The sequence below is a fragment of the Haliotis rubra genome, unplaced genomic scaffold (assembly GCF_003918875.1).
Source record: "Haliotis rubra isolate DU_JTF1 unplaced genomic scaffold, ASM391887v1 Scf178, whole genome shotgun sequence".
Taxonomy (NCBI): Eukaryota; Metazoa; Mollusca; class Gastropoda; order Lepetellida; family Haliotidae; genus Haliotis; species Haliotis rubra.
The window spans coordinates 995,926-1,018,652 of NW_025765758.1; the positions used below are offsets into that span (position 1 = coordinate 995,926).

General features: G+C 38.4%; 1 protein-coding gene across 1 annotated transcript in view; it reads left to right on the forward strand.

The window, feature by feature from the left end:
• The window catches only part of LOC124273213 (EH domain-binding protein 1-like), a 108,105-nt gene extending 94,242 nt beyond the window's left edge, over window positions 1–13,863 (forward strand). Inside the window, 2 exon segments of the mRNA XM_046708428.1 lie at window positions 3,468–3,582; window positions 8,462–13,863. Of these exon segments, the coding sequence (XP_046564384.1) occupies window positions 3,468–3,582; window positions 8,462–8,546 (200 nt within the window). The 3' untranslated portion in view covers window positions 8,547–13,863.
• The last annotated feature ends 8,864 nt before the right edge of the window (window positions 13,864–22,727 follow it).

Here is a 22,727-nt window from a genome sequence, read left to right on the forward strand (position 1 = left end):
GTTAGATGAGTATCAGTGCTGATTGTTTCCTGGTCCTGCCTGGCTGTCTGACATGCCGGTCTGGAGCGGGAGGCCTGACACCTACCTCAAGTGTGATTGAAGATGTGCAAACTGTGTGCCAGGCTGATTGTACCTGCACGTTACAGTGGTTGAGAGTGAGATGAATAGGAAGAAGCCAGGACCATATGTCCCCATGTTTCCTCTGGACTGTCCAAGCAGATCAGGTTACATCTTCTGACACCGGCCCCCCTTCTTGTTGTTGTACAATAATGGCCTTGTGTTTAGTGGGTCGTGGCTGCAAGGTGATATGTGTTGCTTTGTTTTTGACACAAGCCACGTTGGTCAGCCCTCTATGCTAGAGATGAGCTTAGGCGGAAGCCGACACCCTGCGCGCGTCCGCCGTCGATTTGTGTCAGTAAAAGTGGACACGAGAAAATTAAGTCGTCAGCAGACTTGAAAGGGAAGTTGGATTGTCAGCAAGGCCCTGGTGGAACACCTGGCTTAAGGAATATACTGTTACATGTCGAAGTTGTCGGCGCAGTGACTGACGCGTGGCCACTACCACCGTTACACCGACATAACAGTAAAAATGGGCAAAGACAACACAGTAGTAAATTAAGACGTGGGGTCTTGATACCCTTCACACACAGGCCTTTGTTTTGAGCAGAAGGGACAAAACATCTTTATCCATAAAGTAAAGTTTATGCCTCATAATGACAGTTGACTCCTCCGGCAATTTATTCATGATAGACAAAGTACTGCCTTTTTGGTATAACAAAAGTTATTAAGAAATTGTTTTGGAGAAGTAATATGGGTTATGGAGATGAATAGGAAATTGTTCAAATAAATTATTGGTATTTTATGGTAGATATGTTACATTATCATAAGATTGTTTCCATTTTTGGGGTATGACAAGAATTAAGAAAATGTTTTTAAGAGGTAAGGCCAGACCAGTTTTTTTTACTGATTTTTGTCCTCAGAAAACCTAAAGGCAGGAGGGAAAAATCAATAAAAATAAAATCACCAGTCAAAGTAATATTCCTTCTATATGCTCAAAGTATTTTACTTTTGGCAATTTATGAAGTGTACATGGAGCAAAAAACAGTTCTTCTTGTAAGTTTACATTTCAGGCCAATAAAAACATTAGGAATTTTTTTTTGAGCGGGGAAAATTAATTTTTATTTTTTTTCTTATTCTTGAAAAAACACGACTGGCGGATCCGTAAAACAAGAAATAAAATTGGTCTGGCCTAATGACATTTTTTGGTGTAATCATTTTTTTTATTGTTCTGGAGAAATAATGTGTCATTTTTAATGAATTTAGTATTGTTGAAGTGGAAATAATAATTATTCAATAATAAATATGTTATCATAATTCTGCCTTGTATCTTAAATGGAATTCCATTCCTTATCTCACATCATAATTAGCATTGTTAATTTGTGGTTTAAATTGCAGTTACTAAGAAATAATACACACATTACATCTTTGATAACCTCTGCTGCATGTTAGTATTGATTTATTGATAAAAGATAATCCATGTGTGTGAGATACAGCCCTGTATCCAGGAACAGTGAGCCTGTTATGTCAGTGGACACCCACAACTGTTAATTTGTCCGTTCCATGTGCTGGCATGTATCGCAGGGTGTAAGATAAGATCGGACTGGCCTGTGTCATATCATCCCAAGTTACAGCTGTCACACCTCACAGTAATCAACACCTAATTAACACTAATTTGTCATATTTGATGGCATATTCAACAGCCATATGCTTCCTGGCTTCTTCCCCCATATGTTCTCCATTTGGACAAATCTCAACTCCTCAAATTGGCAACTAAATACGCTTTAGTGTGAAGTTCAAATATTGACAGGTATTTTTTGTCAGCGCTCAAATCCATGCTGTTCTATTGTTGCTGGCTTACAGCGTATGTTTGAAATAGCCCTTCTAAGTGGCCCACAATGCCCTGTGCACACCTTTCATTAACTGTTTCACACCGTTTGGTCAACAATGCCGATAGTTTATTCTGTAGTATTTGCATTGCTACACTAAATCGCAGCTAGCAGTGTGCGCGCTTCATCAGCATATATTTGTTTTCTGGCAGGTGACAGTAAAAGCAACTCTAGTGTTAACCCTTTGCCTGGTCGCACTTGGCAGTCAGTTGCAACTAGTTATAAAATCATGGAAATATGCGTCGCTAAACTGTCTATCTTGCGTCACATTTTATAACTCATGACAAATAAATCACACTGGTTTATTTATTTTATTTATTTTATGCTATCTCCCTTCATCTTGTATTCTGTGACTGTCTTAAATAAGTCGTGGAAATGTTTATATTAAGATTAAGGTAATGTAAAAAATACCCATTCATGTTTCCAGGTTTAGCCTGTCTATATATGTCCTGAAGCATATTTTTAGTGAAATATATCCTATTAAAAACCCACTGTAAAAGTGAATTTGTGTAGCATCATTATATGGGCTATGCTTTGTGTGTCCCTTACTTGTTTTGGAGCGTTGGCAGCAGTGCATATATCTGCCGTCATTTTGTAAGGAATTGGTAATTTGATCAAATTTGATGATTCACAGAGCAAGAAATTGTCACCTCTCTGATTGTCTTTGCCAAACAGTTCAATAGTTTGCCATTTTTGAGTGTTTTGCTAGATGATCTTATTATGAGTACAGGACTAAAAATGTCAGTTTCTGCCGCTGAGTTCATAGATATAATTGTACCTTTAGATACTTTCACCACACATACATTCAACCCCTTCAACAGTTTTGCTAATGTTAAAGAATACAGTTATGGAAATGATGATGACTGATGCTTCAACTTTTGTTGTAAATGTGTGTATTAATTACTGTAATTTGGTATCCCACTGTCCTTGATATGATGAGATCTGCTGTATTGTTGCAATATAGTGTTGGAATTTCCTTATCTTACTTTGTAAATAATCAGTTAATTCAGCTAATTAGTCATTGGTCAATTAGGGGACATGCTTGGTACTTTTCTGATCCTGAATATTTGGTTTGGTCACTCTTTTAGAAACCTACAATTTTAAAAATATACCAAACAAAATATTTTTAACCACAACACATTCATTTTCCAAACACCCAATGTGAATGACTTTCCCCTTCTTTCCTTTTAAACCCAAGGAGAAATTATTTGTTCCAATCTTTTTCATGAAGAGAATATTATATTTTCTTTTTGTATTTATTTTGTGCATATTTTGCAGGTGTTTTGTCGTAGTCCCCAAAATATATTCCTTGAAAAACTGTCTGATTGGTTGTATTTCAGGGAGTTTATTCTATTAATCATTTATGGATTTACTTGTATTGAAAGGTTATTTAGTTGATTGTATTTCAATTGTTAATGTGGTTTATTTCCAGACTTCTTATGATGAATCATTGCAATCATATGCCAATGAAAACAATTTTATAATCAATTATTGGAACATCCCTGCTATTATGTTTTTCAGACTGGCAAAAGACGGAGGCCCAGAAGCGTCGTGAGCGTCTATTGCTGGAGGAGCTTGTGTCTGTGGTCAACAAGCGTGATGAGCTTGTGCAGCACCTCGACACTCAGGAGAGAGCGTAAGTGACACAGTCATGATACCTAGACTTTAAGAATCAGATGTAGGCAACGCAGTCATACTAATCACATACTCAATACAAGTACATGTATCACAGTCGTAACCACTGGACACTCAAAATACATTGGATACAGTGAGCAGTGACCTGATCACTATTTATGCTTTCATTGTAACCTCGAAGAAGTGGTTGATCTAAGTGCTGTTTTTTAAAGAAAAAGCAACTGTCACACATTGTGGAGACAAGGGAACTGTCACACAATGTTGAGAAAAAGGAACTGTCAGACGTTGTGGAGGAAGAAGAACTGGAGAACATTGTGGAAGAAAAAGGAACTAAGATAAGATAAGATATGACTTAATTATCCACGGAGGAAATTTGGTTTACATTCATAAAAGCTCTGGAAGCATTTAACGGTCATAAAAATATTACATTGACAATATTAAAACACAATAGTAATATTAAGATTGACAACATTGTGGGGGAAGAAAAACTGTCACACATTGTGAGAGGAAGAAAACTGTCACACATTGTGGAAGGAAAACTGTCACACATTGTGGGGGAAGAAGAACTGTCACACATTGTGGAGGAAGAAGAACTGTCACACATTGTAGACAAAGAAGAACTGTCACACATTGTGGGGGAAGAAGAACTGTCACACATTGTGGACAAAGAAGAACTGTCACACATTGTGGGGAAAGAAGAACTGTCACACATTGTGGAGGAAGAAAAACTGTCACACATTGTGGACGAAGAAGAACTGTCACACATTGTGGGGAAGAAGAAGAACTGTCACACATTGTGGACAAAGAAGAACTGTCACACACACATTGTGGAAGGAAGAAGAACTGTCACACATTGTGGACAAAGAAGAACTGTCACACATTGTGGACAAAGAAGAACTGTCACACATTGTGGGGGAAGAAGAACTGTCACACATTGTGGGGAAGAAGAACTGTCACACATTGTGGACAAAGAAGAACTGTCACACATTGTGGGAAAAGAAGAACTGTCACACATTGTGGGGGAAGAAGAACTGTCACACATTGTGGAAGAAAAGTGACCAGGCGCACATTGTGGATGAAGAAGTAACTGACAGGCGTGGTGGCAGAAAACAGAATACTCACACATTACAAAACATCACAAAGTATCTGACAGACTGTGGACAAAAGGAACTGTGAAACATTGCCAAGAAAATGGAACAGTCTTGCAATGTGTAAGCAAATGAAACTGTAGTTTTCTAGTCCATATTTCACCGAAGTTAAAAACAAATGCATTATTTATATCATTTGCAGAACTTTACAGTGACTTTATAGAGTTATGAATTAAATATGCAAAAATCAGTATAAAAACTGTTTCCTCGTTTATCCAATCTAGGGATGGTTACAGATGAATCATGTACATCAATCTAATTGTGTGTGGGAACACATTAAATCGTGATCACTGGCTCCAGTACATAGATCTACCTTTACGTAGAAAGTCCACACCTTTGACAGTAATCCCTGATCAGTAATTAGTACCAGTCGATATGGAATGACTGCATGACGTACTGACGATTGAAATAGCTCAGACTGATGGAGTAAATGAAGGGATTACAGCATAAAGATGTCTATTGATGATTATAGTGTAATCTCTTTCACATATTTGAATGCCAGATGTATCTTTCAGGGATGTAGATGCAATGGTTGTGACCACTAAAAAAATAAACTCAAGAACAAGAAGGCCTTATTTAAGTTTTTTGACAAAATGCTTTTGAAGGTAATGAAAACACCTGGTAACAGGTATACGGAATGTTACATGTAAAGTGATATCATTGTGGACAGTCCGGAATGTTCTGGATCTGGTGGCTGATGGAAACAGACATGCAAGGAATTCTCAAAATGTTCATCTTGTCAAGTCCATTGACAGAACATGAATACAGCTGAATGGGCCACTTTGCCGAGTCAAATGAAAACAATCAATTGTTACGATCAGTAGATGTTTGGTTTCTGCAAAGGCCTGAGTGTTACTTTGTCCCTCCATTAGTGAAGGAGGCTGGTGGAGTGTTTGAGTAGGATGAGACCAAGGAATGTTCCTGGTGTGGGAATGTCAGGGTATCAGGACAGTGTTGTAGCTGTGTTTGAAGATGGAAGCTATAGAAATTCCCCTCTTCACGCCCCCTTGGGGCCCCTTTTCAAGGAGCCGTGACAGAGTTTCACACCCAGCACACCCATATCAAAAGTTAGGGGGACAGTGTTTGCTCTCGTCAGGTCTCATACTACCAAAATTGGATATGTACTAATGGGTAAACAAGCATGTCGCAAGGCAATCACACGTGTTTATTAGCACAGTTTGCTGTTTAGTGGAGCCAGGCTGAAGTGCACGTCCAGAGTTGGAGTACAGCGGCTCAACTTTCACTCTTGCCGTCGCTATGTTGGCTCGGGGACATCCTATACGTGTGCCACTTAAAAGAGCAATGACGGCCAAGTTTACGTGTGTAGATTGAAGGCACAGTGCGATTGTTCCCTAATTGTGTCGGTAGTGTGTAACTGAAGGAAGGAATGGTGGCGAGACAGTGTGGCACCAGCGTCCCGGCCGTGCTGTCCTCACATGGACATCATACACAAAGTAAACACCGCAGACTACAGGAAATCCACCGCTTTAAATTCCAAACTGTTAACTTAGAAAGGATCTGACAATAGGGCTAGTGGATGATAGGTAGACAGGGCGCTGGTGTCCGATTATCTATTTGTTTGTTAATTATTGAGGTGAGTGGAGGACAGGCTTCAAGATTCATGCAATCATAAACGAGGGTATCTGTTTCCATCTTCGGCAGATCAATTTTCCAAGGGCAGATACGAACAGGTCTTGAGATGATTCGACACCATATACCTACTCACTACTAAAATGGAGCAAATATTGGTAGTCGCTTCGTCTTTTGATGTATGAAAACAAATCTGAGAAATCCTGTTTTTCACAAGTCGACAAGAGGATGTGTAAGATGATTCTCTGCTGGGAGACTGGCTGTGATACGAGAGAAGACGCATCAGGCTGAAGCAGAGTTCACATCAGGTACCTCAATATCCAGCAACAAGTGTGCTTAAGGGACTTAATTACCTGTAATGAAATTTTACACTTTCTTGAACCTGAAAACTTTTTTCTTCTTGAAGTGAGATTTCTTATCCCTCTGTTTTATGAGGTTGATGAATTGTTCAGCCAAGGTTTCCTGACATGGAATGGGGTTGCATACATTGGACTGTTACAACCTTATCTCATCAGACGAGGGGCTTGTGGAATGGAAGCAGATGTTATGTCATCGAGACCTGGACATATTCACTTTGCTAATGAAGAATCTACCCAACATCTAATCCATAGAGTCGCTGACAAGACAGGCTTCATCACAATAAGAGCAGAAACTTTGATCTTGTAATGGAAATCTTAGAGTGAGTGATGTTTCAAGGCCGATTTGTCCATCCTCTTACTGAAGGTCATTTTGTGCTTTGAGTTGTGATGGACTTTGACATATACATGTCTACCTTTACTTTACAGCATGAAGAAAATAGCTTCAAACTCATTCAGAATGTACATATGATGACATACACATATTGCTTTTCCTGTTTCCTAGGAGTCCAACCATGAATAACATAGGCATGTATATCAAGCAAGTGTATTAAATATATTGCATATAGAACTTTGTTGTTTAGTCTAAATTCTGTCATTTATTCATCACTTCAATCATCAATATAGCCAAACCTCTGAAAGATATGTGTTCCAGTAAGTGTTGTAATGGTGTCACTGTTGTAGATCCACATCTGAGGCCTACAAAAAAAATTTGTGGTTCTGATTACCCGACCGACCCTTGAATTCTGGTGCCGACCCTATTTTTTTTAAGCGGTATGAATAAAATAAGCTTTCAGATACCATTTTTTTTCCCCGGCACCGACAGACATCGGTCATTCCGATAGAGAACGTCGACATGATGTCTGCAAGCTTGATTAAATAAACAATTACACATTGATAAATGTGTTATTAGTTTGTACTTAATTCTAAAACCATATGTAAAAAAATAAATTCCTACCTACCTATCCGATATTTTAAAGAGGTGTAATAGGAATCACAACTTTGTTTATTTGGCCTGATGTCATTTGTAAGGACTGTGCCATTTTAGTTTACTGTAACATGAACATGTGGTCTCCACCCAACTGTAATGTAGGTAACATGTGGTATCTACCTTACAGTAACATATATGAACTTTGTATAACATATGAAGCATGTGGTCTCCACCCAACTGTAATGTATGTAACATGTGGTATCTACCTTACAGTAACATATATGAACTTTGTATAACATATGAAGCATGTGGTCTCCACCCAACTGTAATGTAGGTAACATGTGGTATCTACCTTACAGTAACATATATGAACTTTGTATAACATATGAAGCATGTGGTCTCCACCCAACTGTAATGTATGTAACATGTGGTATCTACCTTACAGTAACATATATGAACTTTGTATAACATATGAAGCATGTGGTCTCCACCCAACTGTAATGTAGGTAACATGTGGTATCTACCTTACAGTAACATATATGAACTTTGTATAACATATGAAGCATGTGGTCTCCACCCAACTGTAATGTAGGTAACATGTGGTATCTACCTTACAGTAACATATATGAACTTTGTATAACATATGAAGCATGTGGTCTCCACCCAACTGTAATGTAGGTAACATGTGGTATCTACCTTACAGTAACATATATGAACTTTGTATAACATATGAAGCATGTGGTCTCCACCCAACTGTAGTGTATGTAACAAATGGTATGTACCTTACTCTAACATATGATAGTACTATAACATATAGAACAAGTGGTCTAAAATTTTTGTTACATTTGTTTTCAGAATTGAGGAAGATGAATTTCTGGACAAGCAAATATCTGAGGGTCGCATTCCATTGAAGGATGAGAAGAGTTGCTCCATCCAGTGATATGTTGGCACAGAGCTGCCAGGAGTTAAACTGTGATACTGAGTGCTAGATGATCAACAAGACATGGTCAGTGTGCTGGACGGATGGGGGTTGGAGGGGGGATGACAGGACATTCTGGAGGGTGTGGTGATCACAAGGCACGTTTGGCGCTGGTAGGAAGGTTTGAGATGGGTCCAGTGTTGATATGAAAGTGTTTTTCTTTATATTGATTTCATGCATAAAATTGATCTTTTGAAATAGAAGTTTGTGTATTGACTTGGAAGATCTTTTATGAGATTGCCGGTAACATTCATGACAGTGCTAGGGCTTGGCAAACATAGTGCTATGAGGTCCTTGAGGACCTTGAGGACTACTGGTCCCTGAACTTTGACCTGGAGTCATTGGGATGTAGGTGAGGGTTGCATAACTCTCACCATCATCTTTGTTTTGCTGTTGTCCACTTGGCAGAACTCACCGAGAAAAACTTACAGTGAGGTTTTATCTGGACACTGGGAGAGTTGTCTCTGGTGCCATAGGTTTATCTCTTCATGTAATGCCAACATTACCCAGTAAGATCAAGCCAACCATATGCTGCCTCTTGCTTCTTCCTCATAGTGTTGTACATGGTGTTCTCTTGCATAATATCACATGTGTTGCATGGTGGTGTTGGTATATTTTGCATATCTAAAACAGAGAATCAGCGTCATTAGCATCTTCTTGTGTGTCTTGTATTATGGTTAATGTCAATGAACTTCATCAGTATCAGTTTAGACGAACATGTTAAAAACTGACATGCTGCCATCCGTGGTAAGATCTGTATGGACCAGCAGTGTTGCTGTTTGCCACGATGCACGGTTCCTGGAATCAAAACGTTGATGAAATCAGAAGAAGGAGCTTTCATGGAGGAACCTAAAGACCAGGGGCTCCTTTCACGAAGCAACCTTTACTAAGGTTAACCTTAACTCCCATTCTTTAACATTGGACTAAGGGTACCTTAGTGACTTACGATCACCTTAGTGCTTTGTGAAAGGAGGCCCAGTACTTCTGCAAGATGAAAGATGTGTAATTATGAACTTGTACAAGTAAAACATGGACTGTATTTGACCTTCACTGTTTCCATGGACATTTGTCACTTAGTGTGCTGTGAAAAATCAATTTTAACTTCTGAACACCCAACCAAATTCTTTACTTTGCAAATGCAAATACAACTTCCTTGCCCTCACCATTGCATACAATCTCAATAGAGAGCTGATTCACTCTTAACCATTGGGTGAAATCCTAGTCCAGGTGCAGCAAAGGACCAAATGCAGTCACTGTTTGCATAAACAATTGACACTTTTTGGAAATTTGTGTCATTGAATCTTTATTGAACTGGTTGTTTAGCAAGAACTTTAAGTTTTGTATGGTAGGGTGGTGGAAGAAATATGGTAAGGTACTGTAATATGTTCTGTGATAATGGTTAGCACCTTCTTTCTGATGGTGGATGAAGAACTATGACCATGTATTCTACAACATATAGATACCATGATGTTTGTGTGCTACTGAAGTTATGTACTATCATTTATCATCATGTACCATATTTGTGAAAGAACTCCACATTGGCCTCAAATCTTGGCTTGTATGTTTGTTAATGTCTACGTGATTGTTTGATTATTTTATCTTTCTTGGACTTGGTCCATATATTCATGTGCACTGCACAGCAGGCATGTATGGCCAATCAAGATTTCAAATGTTAAATAATAAAGTTTTCCTGTTTCTTATAAACCGACGACAACACACTGAAACTGCCTGAAACCTGAACTTACTGAATGAAATGTCTGTACGTGGGTTGTAATTCATTTATCAGGACAGTTTAAAAAGCAGATCATTTTCCTGTGAATAGTACCCTTAGAAATGAGAGTTGAAATGTATTTATTCGGCAATGTTTATTCCATGTACTGATACATAGATTCTTAAGCCTAATCAATACGGAAGTATTGGCAAATATGTTTTGACAAAATATATAAGTTTGAAAATCAGTTGGTGATATTTGTGATTGCAGACAAATATATTGCTGTTAAGATTAATGGTACTGTACTCAGTTCTTTCAGTATTTCTGAATTAACAAACAAAAACAACCACATATGTTAAGACATTTTTGTAAGTCAGATGTTAGGGAACTACTATATGTCATGTTTTTTAGTTAATATTTTTAAAAATAATTTGTTTAATTTTCTTAGGCACGGTTTTGCATAACAATATATACAAGAAAATAAGCATGACATTTGGACCAAAGTTTGTTAAAGGAATTTCTATTACAATTAATGATAGAAATATACCTTGTTAATTTGAGCTCCTGTATGAATTGGAATGTTGGTGAATAGTTGATACATGATATTTTGCAAACAGGTTTATCGTCAAGGCATATCAGTACAATTGTACATGTTTCATGTCTGGTGGGAAATAGTGATTCACTGTTGAATGACTCTGTATGTTAACTTACCATATATTGTTCTCATGGCTTCCAGTAATTGTCAGGAACTTAGTGGCACTCTATCACTGACGTCTCAATCAGAGAACAGGTTATTGTTATTAGATGTTTATTTCATTTGTTTGGAGTTATGATTGTTTGGGATCTTTTCTCAATATTTGAGCTGCACATTTGCGAGTGAAAACACTGCACTTTTTACTGTAATATAATGCATAGCATCATATCATCTCAAACAGCATGTGATGTTACAGCTGTAATATTGCCCTTAAAATATAGAGTTCATATATCGTGACAAGTGTATAAATAGGATTCATAGCCAAGCAGAGCTTAAATCAGAGAACAAAGACTGACATGCTTAGGGCAGGAACTTGATTCTCTTTATCAGGATGTTATTTGTTATATAAATTGTTTTGATCAAAGTCCAGGGTCTATACATAATTCACTGCTGGTATTTTAAGCAGTGTTCAGTGAACAACATTAAACAGTTTTAGTTTTCCTGAATATTTTCAAAGACTTTTGCCAAAATGTTTTCCTGCTGCTGTATTATTGATATTTTGTACCTGACAACCTGTTGACAAAACTGAAATATGTAGTCTTTAATATAATGGAGGTATTGTAACATAGGCGTGCTTCCTCCATCTTGTCTCACAGAAAAGACACACAAAGGGACTTGGCATACACTCTTGTTAGGTACCCAGAGCTTCTGCCCAGTTGTGTGTGAGTCGACAGGTTTTTATAATATGCAACTATTCCATTTCAATGTCACATATGTTCTCGTCACGATATGGCTGAAATATTGCCAATGTGATGTTAAATAATAACTCACTCACTCTGCCCAGTTGTGATCTATCTTTAGGGGAGGGTTATCATGATGTACGGTGTAATTACATGGAATATTACTTACTGGGCATCGTGAAAAGTCTTGATTTTCTTTCAAGCAGTTTGAAACTCTTTTGTTCTTTGTTTTTCTTGTTTTGAGAGTGTGTTTATATTTCTGTTTCTGTTAGATAAGCTGAACTGTCAATTCATTTATTGTTTTATTGCATTTAATTTGATACATGATGTAAATATAAAATGTGAACGCCGGAGAGTAATCAGTCAAAACATCTGATGATAATCATTACAGGTAAAATAGTAGGGAAGACTATGCGATTGGATCACTGATTTTCAGTGATGACATCAGATATTTGTGGAAGGTGAAGCATGTCCTGCCTTATTGGTAGCACCTGCCACTTACATGATTTGCTCGTTGCCCAACTCTGTACAGCATTTCTCTTGCCATGAGGCAGGGCCATGTAAACAAACCAGACAATCTAGTGACAGACCATACTGATGTTTCAAAGATTTTGTCAGTGAGTTGGATCAAAGCAATTTCACACTATGGCCATCTTAAGGTTAGCGTATGGGAGTTACGATCATCATAGCTCTAAGATCACTTTGTGCAGGTGGGACCTGAAGAATAAGATGTTCAGGATGGGGAGGCAGATGTCAAGGTCATGTTTAGTTTCAAAACATTTTTGGTAATAAACATACCCCAATGTGCAATCTTTGGCGTACTGAGCCCTGGTGATATTATATTTCATGCTTACAAGTATCCTGACATTGTATTGCTATATCTCATACAGTCACAAATAGTGTCCTGAGTTGCCTCATCATCATAATCATCATCATATAAAATCGCACATTTTTAACAATGCCATAGCTATGTGCATGTATATTATGTGAATATATCGTATGATATTTTGTGTTTTATTCCATGTTTGTAGATTTTGTAAGTAAAGAAATGTCTATTTATTCTCACTGCCTGATGTGGCGTTTTTGTTTTGTTTGACCATATTCCAGCAACTACAGAGTGAAACAGGACGACAGTGTTACAGAGACTCCAGTTCCCATGGCAACAGATGTCATGGATTACTGACTAATATTATTCACAGTTAAATATTCAGTTAATCTTTTATAAGAGTGGAGACAAGTTATGTGTAATCCTCCACTAAAATGTTATTGAAATTGTAATATTTTCACTATCCATCTTACAATGGATTCATGATATTGGAATATGATGCTAAGATTCACAGTCTTCATGGTTGATGTAAGTGTTTCAGAATTTTCTTAAAGGTCCTTTACCTACCCTTATAAGGAATATGACACTTTGTTTTAAAGATTGTATTATTATAAATGGTATAAGAAATATAGATGTGTCTGCACTGCCTCAAACCCATCACTGTAGCTTGATTTTTAAACTGAAGTTTGAAATATATAACCTGTTCAATAGTGTTCCCATACTGCAATGCAATGCCACAGCAGCTTGTGATGTTGATGTGCAGTGGTACACGATGTAGCAGTCATGTTGCAGTATCTGCCGCTGCTGCACGCAGACAGGACATCACAAAGCATCTATCAAGCATGGTAGAAATGATTTTCTACCATATCACCAGCTGGTTTTGAAAGATTGTCCATCAGAATTTTGGAAAAATGTTTCATCACAGTTTGTACTCCTTTATTCCAATTAAATATGTTCACAACACATATTTTGGTAAATAAGACAATATGAAGCATTTTTGTGCAATATCATTTCAAAGAAAACGTCCTATGTGTGTTATTGGCCACATTGTAGTGGCTATTACTGTAGTAGTGTTAAAGTCACTGTATCTGAATACCATCAGTGTGTGGTTATTCAGGGTATTCACAGTTTTGTCTGTGATGTCACCGGTCTTGTAATCAGTATCGAAACTCTGATGTCATCAGTTGTCATGCAGTGTCTTTATATGATATGCTTGTCTGAGAGTCACCGTCTGCTGTCTGCTTTGGCATATTTTTATAGTTTTGTGAGAGTGTGTATGAGAGCCTTGTGAATAAAGTTGTCCACTTTATATTCCTTATCTGTGGTTACTCACTGTTTCCTATGAGGACACACTAACATCAATGCTTTGCCAAGCTGCCAACAGCTGCACCATGAGGATGGTCCAGCTCCATTGTCTCAAGACCCAAAAACCTTCAAATGATTACTCGCCCGTGGAAGATAGATTCTACTGCAGTGTAATATTTTACGGCAATATTACACTAGTGTAATACCGCTAGAGATGACGACATAGGGCGGGGGTAGCCTAGTGGTTAAAGCGTTCGCTCGTCACGCCAAAGGCCCGGGTTCGATTCCCCACATGGGTACAATTTGTGAAGCCCATTTCTGGTGTCCCCGCCGTGATATTGCTGGAATATTGCTAAAAACGGCGTAAAACCATACTCAGTCAGTCAGTCATGACGACATAATGGTTACAGTTATGACGTCACAGTGTTAATGCCTCTGTCGCAATGGTATTAGACCTTGCTTGACTCACGGAAAATTGATATGAGAGTCATCACACTGTAGGCAGTTTCTATCAATTTATGTTGGAGAGTAATAAACAGAATACTAAATTAAACTAATACCATTTTGATTTAACTCGTGAAAGATGTAGTATCAAACTCGCTTTCGCTCGTTTGATACCAAATCATTAACTCGTTTGATAAAAATGGTAATATACGGAAGGTCGTTTAGTATCCTCTATGTATCTCATGCTTATCACAAGGGATGAGTGACACAGCGGCTGGCCATACGTATTGCCCTGGTTTTACAGAATGCGGGAATCTGGGGATGAAGGTTACCTGACTTCTAAGAATCAGGTTGTACAATGCACGGAGCCAAACTGTATGTGAAATGCGGATTCGATGTTTGTGGAAACCTTTTGTCTTTAATAGTTTGTCAGATTGTCAACTTTTCAACATCAGTAGTAAAATAGTAACTAACAACACAGCAAGACAAAAAATTGAAATAGTAACAGCGTTTGAACGCGAGAAGGAAATGACGTCATAGTTCATCTGAAATCACGTATTGTACAAGTCCATCCCAAACTAAAAATGACCGCTTGAAGTACATTGGAAACAGGCTCTTTGATGTCAAATTCCTTAATATTCCTTATCGGAGTAACACGCCTGTAGAATACGATCCCGCATCCAAATTCGTTCGTTCAACTTTCGGAATGTAATTACAGCGTCTTTTATTGCCTCCAACTTTATTCTTTGAAAAGTATCTTAAGTTTAGCATTTCATTTGAACTTATCTGCCCCACTCTATAGTACTATCTCCTGCAAGCTGGTCATGCATATCAATGACGCATTATGATAGCTGGGTTTTTTATCTGAGATATGAAAAAAATCTTAATAATAGTATGATACGATCCCCGTCCCGTGTTCGACGTTACCGTTAACAATGGCGTCGACAAGGTCGCTGTTGCCTGCTTCCGCCTGTAGCCGATTACCGGTTATTGGCAATGTAAGCCTTGTCGCGCCATTGACCGCCATATGGCATTGGACGAGGCTGCACAAAACAATCACCATCTCTCAACCATGTTGGAAAATATTAAATGATCGGAATCTTGGCTGCCGATGCATAAATTAAGCATTTGAGGGTAAAAGACATAGTTGTAACAAAAACCAGTAATCGATAATAAGCGATGCTGGGGCGATCAGCCCTATCTCACTCGTCCAGGTGGGACGCACAATCAACGGCGACTTCAAAGGTGACACCGACAGGTAACACAGGTGCCTTTAAAAGCCGATTGTCTTTGATTTATGAACCTGGGACTTAGCTGGTTGGGCATTTTACATTATTTCACGTCGGAGACGTGCACATTATTCTTATGGATATGTGCACAAAATGGCTGGTTTTACAATGATGGAAAATTAGATTAGGGTACACCTGATCTATACAAGGTGAAACGATTTACGTCCGTCTTCATTACAATGTGTATTAATTTAACAGAAACGCATAGAATCAATTAAAATAACAAGTACAATTTCAGTACGATCACACACGCTTCTCTCACTACCCATCCAAATGAAATAGGTTTTAAGTGCACACTTCTTGCAAAATTTAAATGAATATACTAGTGGTAATTCGTTTCAAATAGGGGCGGTGGGGTAACCTAATGGTTAAAGTGTTGGCTCGTCACGCCGAAGACCCGGGTTCGAATCCCCACATGGGTACAATGTGTGAAGCCAATTTCTGGTGTCCCCCGCCGTGATGTTGCTGGAATATTGCTAAAAGCGGCGTAAAACCAAACTCAGTCAGTCAGTCGTATCAAATAGATCAACTCAAAATGAATAATCGAATTATAATAATTATTTCCCATTGCAAATTAATTTAAAGGAAATTCCGAAAACCTTTTTTTGATACCTAGCCAAGCAAATATTTAGCCTTGATGCTTGATTTCAGCGACGCTGGCATAAACCATTAACACAAGTGAATCGTCATGTATACATCCAGAGGTTGATAGAATTGTTTCAAACATCGCTTCAACCACTCCTTTGTGTTGACTGTACCGGGACCACAGACATTGCATGTACAGTGAACGGCAAACCCGAACAGCCGGGCTAGATAGATTTTTCACCCACCAGTTCAGATACAGTAGCCAGTTTGTTTTGTTACAATACCAACTACATGTACAGGGAAAATGTGAGAGAACTTGCAGAACGAGTGACAGTGGAACAAACAAGACGAATGTTACGGTACAAATCTCTGAAACAGATGTCATTAAAATTTATTTAATGACCTTCCAGGCTGGAAATGACCATTTCGAACGTCCTGCCATCTAAATAACAAAGTATTTTTACTGGATAGAAAGTAAGTTAGATTGTCACTTTCTCTTAATTATATTGTCACTTGCATTACAGATAAATATAAAGACATTTAAGTGTTTAAGATAGGGTTTAGTTTTATGCTGCTTTTTATTCAATAATATTCCACCAATATCACCAGAAATGGGCTTCACACATTGTACCCATGTGGGGAATCGAATCCGGGCCTTCGACGTTACAAGCGAACACTTTAACCACTAGGCTATACACCAAGGTCCTAAATGTTTAAGATCCCAACGGCGGGGGACACCAGAAATGGGTTTCACACAGTGTACCCATCTGAGGAATCGAACCCGGGTTCAAGAGAACACTTTAACCACTAGGCTACCCCACCACCCCTCACTGCCTGCAACCAATGACAAGTGGCTACATAGCTACATAGCCTTACCTTGAGGTAAGGGTGATTATACAAGTCGTTTCAACTTAAAGCCTAGAAGTACCATCTTTCTTTCCACATTGTTTTGCCACAGAAGATATTAGTATGTTTGTGACATCTTTCCATATTGTCAAGAAGATTTCTTCCTTGAGTTCTGACTATTTTATAAACAGGTCTGAAAGTAAAATTATCACAAAAATATAAAGGAAGGATTTCCTTATCATTTATTTATGTTAACTGGGCCTTGTTCCACAAAGCAAGTGGTAGTACTAAGATTATGGTATCTACCATACTTTAACATAGACGACTGTTGTAGCACTGCGTTCGCTCTGTGCAACCGGGCCCACATCTTTACACTAACGGTTGACACAAACACAATTTGACTTCTATCCATACCAACGAACAACAAGTCAAATAAAATCTCTTGATCACTGACATTTCTTTGAAATGAAAACTATAGGATAATAAATGTCGAACCATATTTGGTTAACATTTGAATGAAAACGGTTATATTTTATGTTAGTTTTTCAGAGACTATCATTCCTGAATTTATTGTTATAGAAACTGCCTTGCAAAACGAAGTATACACTTGAAAACGGGTTTGGTAAGAGGTATTAGAAACGCTTTCTAAAACGTTACTCGGCTGAAACAGCTAAAGTCCAAACCTTCAATTAAGATGCTCATATCACGTCAGCATCGACCGCAAATATTTTGTTTGCTTAATTCCAGCCACAAAAGTGTATACCTTCATTTACCTGGTAATTTTATTATCATCTAAAGTGTAAATACAAACAGATGACGCTTCTTTCATTTATATGGTCGTTCTGTGTTGTTGTTGTTGTTGTTGTTGTTCTTGCAATATACTACCCATTAAAAGTTTAGACTCATCTAAAGCACTCACTATACGTCATGTATATATGGTTACATAGAAGATGAATTTCTCCACTAACTTGGGGGAACCAACTGTAAACCTTATGCAGATGAATTGCACGAGGATCATGCATCAAATTGCTTAAAAGCATGCGAAAATATCGTGCATGTGAACAGCTGCGTTTTGGTGTGAAGTTTTGTTAAGAATTCACCAATTTTCACTGAGTTTCATCATTTACTGAACTCATAACAATAATCTTTTCAACGTTACGAATTTGTTTTACAATACATCAGTTCATGTGTAAACAGTACCTTTAAACAGTATGGAATGTTTTGCAAAATCTAGTTTAGAACAGTTGACTGAAGTAAGTGGCTACATGTACACTAGTGAGTCTAAACATTTGATGGGTAGTATGCTTAAATACATGGAATAGTATAATGTGCACATTTAAAACATCATCTGTTTTCCTGCGTTCTACCCATGCGGGCTGGGCCGTGGCGTGCGGTATGGGTGCATGGGTTAAACGTTCCCTCATTAAGCACAATGCCCGGGTTCGATTCCCAGATGGGTACAATGTGCAAAGCCCATTTCTGGTGTCCATCGCTCCGAATAATGCTAACAGCGGAGACAAACACACAAACACAAAAACACACACACAAACACACACACAAAACAAAACAACACAAAACACACACACACAAACACACACACACACACACACACACACACACACACACACACACTCACTCACTCACTCACTCACTTACACACTACCCGATCCTGGACCCACCCCTAAACAAAAATGCGATGTACTTAAGCCTAAAAACCAAACAATAGAATTATATTGTAATGCATATAATATGGAACAGCGGCAGTCTATAATATGCAGTTCTAGATATCATCATCTAAGCGATCTCTGCTCGTTTATTGTTTCCTGGGTGAGATGTTTGTTCTTGGGGATAATAACCATTAGAATGTATTCTTATTTTGTCTCTCTAAGCTGTAGTGAGTGAGTATGGGATTACGCGGTTTTACAAGTGAACCACTTTGTTCAAACTGAGGGGCAAAATAATTTCTTTGTTGATATGTCTTATTTTCATTGATAATATCTCAAACTAGTGACATGTCTGACTAATTAACTGAACTGGCCTTTACTCAAAGAATACTTCTACATGGTGTTATTTAAAAAGAAAAGAAAAGAAAAGATAATGAAAGTTCTTTAAGTGACATTTAAAAGCTGGTATGACGAAGAGGAGTGAGTGAGTTAATATTTAACGTCACATCGGCAATATGACGAAGAGGAACATTTGCTTGATAACGGTGTTAGGATCTACACCGAAACGTCGCATCTACTGCAATAAAGAAGTCGTCTATCCATAAAAAGTCCTCTTCAAGATCATGAAAATCACTACTTTTAGAAAAAAATAATAATCGTATACTCCACAACTGCTGGTAGTTATTTGAGATGTCTTTGAAAATCTATAAAAAGAATTACGGCAGAAATGTTCAACATTTCAGAAACGGTAAGGTGATGTTATTGCAAATATTTCTTACGTGAGTTGTCAATGAACCAGTTAATTTTACCCACAAAATTATTACCCGCCGAACAGACCTTTCTGTAAAGAAAAAGGGCTTCGGGAACACTTGCTTGCCGTAAGAGGCTACTAACGGGATAGGTTGGTCATGCTCGCTGATGGATGCATTTCATGTTATTTGTTTATCACACATATTCTTTGATCGATCCTCGTGACACCCTGAGAGTGATATAACCCCGGTCGGCTTGGCACCATAAAACCGGTATTATCCCGGACTTGCTCACAGTGGCGCTGAATATCACTTAACATCAGTTCTAAAATGTACCTTTAATTTTTTGTTTTGTCTGAACATGTGCATTCATACTCTTTAAAGTTAAATATAAATTCAAAACTGGAATGATGTTTGTTTATATATTTTTATTTTTAGTGATTTCGCACTGTATTTATAGCCTTCGGTTCTTTTTGTCTCTTTGTGTTTTTTTACCTGTTTTGTCTGTTTTGCTTTATGCTTCATTGATTCAAATATGAATTCAAATACTGGAATGATATTTGTATTTGTTTTTATTTCACTCATTACGAAAAGTATCGCATTGCCTCCAGTTCTTTTTGTTAAATCTGTTCTCATCCATGTTTAAATACAGAGTCACGTAAATTACTGTCTATGCTTCATGTAAATTTAGCGCCGTGTTAACCCAGCCGTCCCAGCGTAGCAATTCGCAACGCAGAGTTAAGTCCCTTGGACGTGGCAGAACTTTTTTCTTGGGTTCGAATTTCCGTTCTATTAATAATGATTTTTGGTTTGTAAACACGCTGCTTTGACCAAAATAATTAATCCAGCATCATTTAAAATGTACCTCTAAATTTGCGAGTTGTAAATGCTGCTTAAAGCGGATAGCCAAATTTACCCCCTTGGCGGATCCAGTAGGTGTGCGCTCCAACCTTTTCCAGATATGTTTTAACTGCGTCCTCGAAATGAACACTGGATCAGCCTCGTTACACTCCCCCATGAGGAATAATATTTCATGCCATCTGTAACCATCGGGAGAAACGGGCCGGTGGGGTAGCCTAGTGATTAAAGCGATCGCTTTTCGCGTCGAAAGCCCGGGTTCGATCTACCAAACATTCATCAATAGTATTTTAACTTTCTTCTTTCATGCATGGTCTGGCAATCTTCCTCTTACACAGAAAAACAAACTTGAAAAATTCTAAACATATCCAGCAAAATTTGTGGCTTCTATTTCGAACCTCTACCTTTTCAGTATGAGTCAAGAGTTAAGCTTTGGCCATTCAATCGGATCCATCCCACTTTTTAAATGAATGTTATGAATTTCTGCCTTCTGGCCGCCGTTCCAAAATCATGTGTTACAAAACTAATAGAACTTTAAAATCATTTGTCCCACACAGCGTAAAACTTTAAAAAATTCTCCAAAATTGTAATAGTGAAATCAATGATGTGGCACGAGTGATTATTATATTTTGTTATTTGATTATGATTCGTCATTAAATTGTGATTAATTAGACATTGTGTATATATATATATATATATATATATATACCTTGAGTATTGTTGTTATATGCTTGGTATTGGCTCTTTGAATGCAAGACAAATTTCCCTTGCGGGACAATAAAGTGTATCTTATCTTATCTCTTATATTGCTGGAATATTGCTTAAGCGGCGTAAAACTATACTCAGTAAAAGGCAGAAGAAGCATTTCATACAACGCGAAAGTAGTTGAGGAACAGTCGATTAATAGACGTTCATATGTCAAGCCGTAAAATAGTATCTATTAGATAAGGTAATGTGAGAAATAAATCAGGAAAAAGCTACTACTGAGTTACATTTTTGGTTCCATTTCATGATATACAGATTTTTAAAAGAAATTGTTCATGATTTAGAATACAAAAGTGCGCCCACACCGTGAAAGCCCTCCATCTTTGCTATGCTACTTTGTCTTGGAGATGTCGCCATTCTGTGTCTCCCTCCCAGAATGGTTAAATGGATCGTCAGGCAAATTAATATTTCATTTACTCAGGCCATGAAAAATGACGCTGCCATTCCTTGGTGAAATCTTTAGCTCTGCGACTCTGTGATGTCCCGTCTGGTGCCTCGCTGCTGCGACTCGGCACCAGTGCTGACGGCGGCACATGACGCCGACATCATGTAGCTCGCGAGGTGCACGAGACGGGAATAGTCACGTGATTTAACGAGAACTAAGCGAGACTTTGAAGACATGACGGTGAAGGGGGAGGGCAGGATGTCGTCACAGCGACAGCAGGGAGGACAATACGACATCGTCCAACGCCAACATCTACAAGTGAACCCAGCCCGGCACAGTCGGACTAGATTAATCGTAGCTTATACATCGCACGTGCGCCCTCTGCCCTTCCACACTCGTAACTGGTTCTACCAACGGGGGGCGGGCTGCGACTTCACAGCCTCTTTGTTTCGCAGGATCCCGTGTCCGCCTTCAACCCCTCAACACGCTATTGGAAATTAATTTGATTTAAAGAGGATTTCACCCTATCTTGTCATTACTCCGGCAATATGTTCTGTGCCGGCTTAACAAACTAATAAGTTATTAATTACACGCGTGCCCCTTGGTCCCAATTTACCTGGCTAGCTAATTATCCGGCTGAAATCCCGACTTGGGCGTTCAATGTTGCCTCAACACGATATCACCAGATCGAGTCTCGGACCCACGGTGCCCTCTCTCTCGCCTCTACAAGTTCGTCTTGATTGAGGGGGGTTTAACGCCCTCCCTACTCCCCTCGCCTCCTGCAAGAGGATCGGAAGTTAATCATTCGGGAGCGACTGACAACTCCTGCCTTTGCCTGGGCAGTATTCCTCGTATCAGCTTAATACGATAATCATTGACCTGTCATAATAAATTAAAACAAGCAAATATCAGTTTCACTATTCTCACTAATTTCATCCTAGAATTGTAAGATGGTAAATAGCAACGCCTCGTCACGCGCGGGCTTGACATTTGGCGATAGGTATGACAACTGGCCTTGTCTCACGCGAGTCTATCATGAACCCTGCACGCCGCGTGTGTTGCGCGGATCTAAGACCAGAAAATCATTGTCAACATTTCCGACGTTTATTGTCCTGCATTATATATATATTACTCAAAGAAGTTAAGGAACACTTTATTCTTTCGTAATTGCATAGTTAATATGGCATGACACGAGAATAGCATATGAAAGTATCCTCTGTCTATTGACGTACATGTATTTCGAGTAGTATATATTCTCATGTCAGAAGTTAAAACCGAACT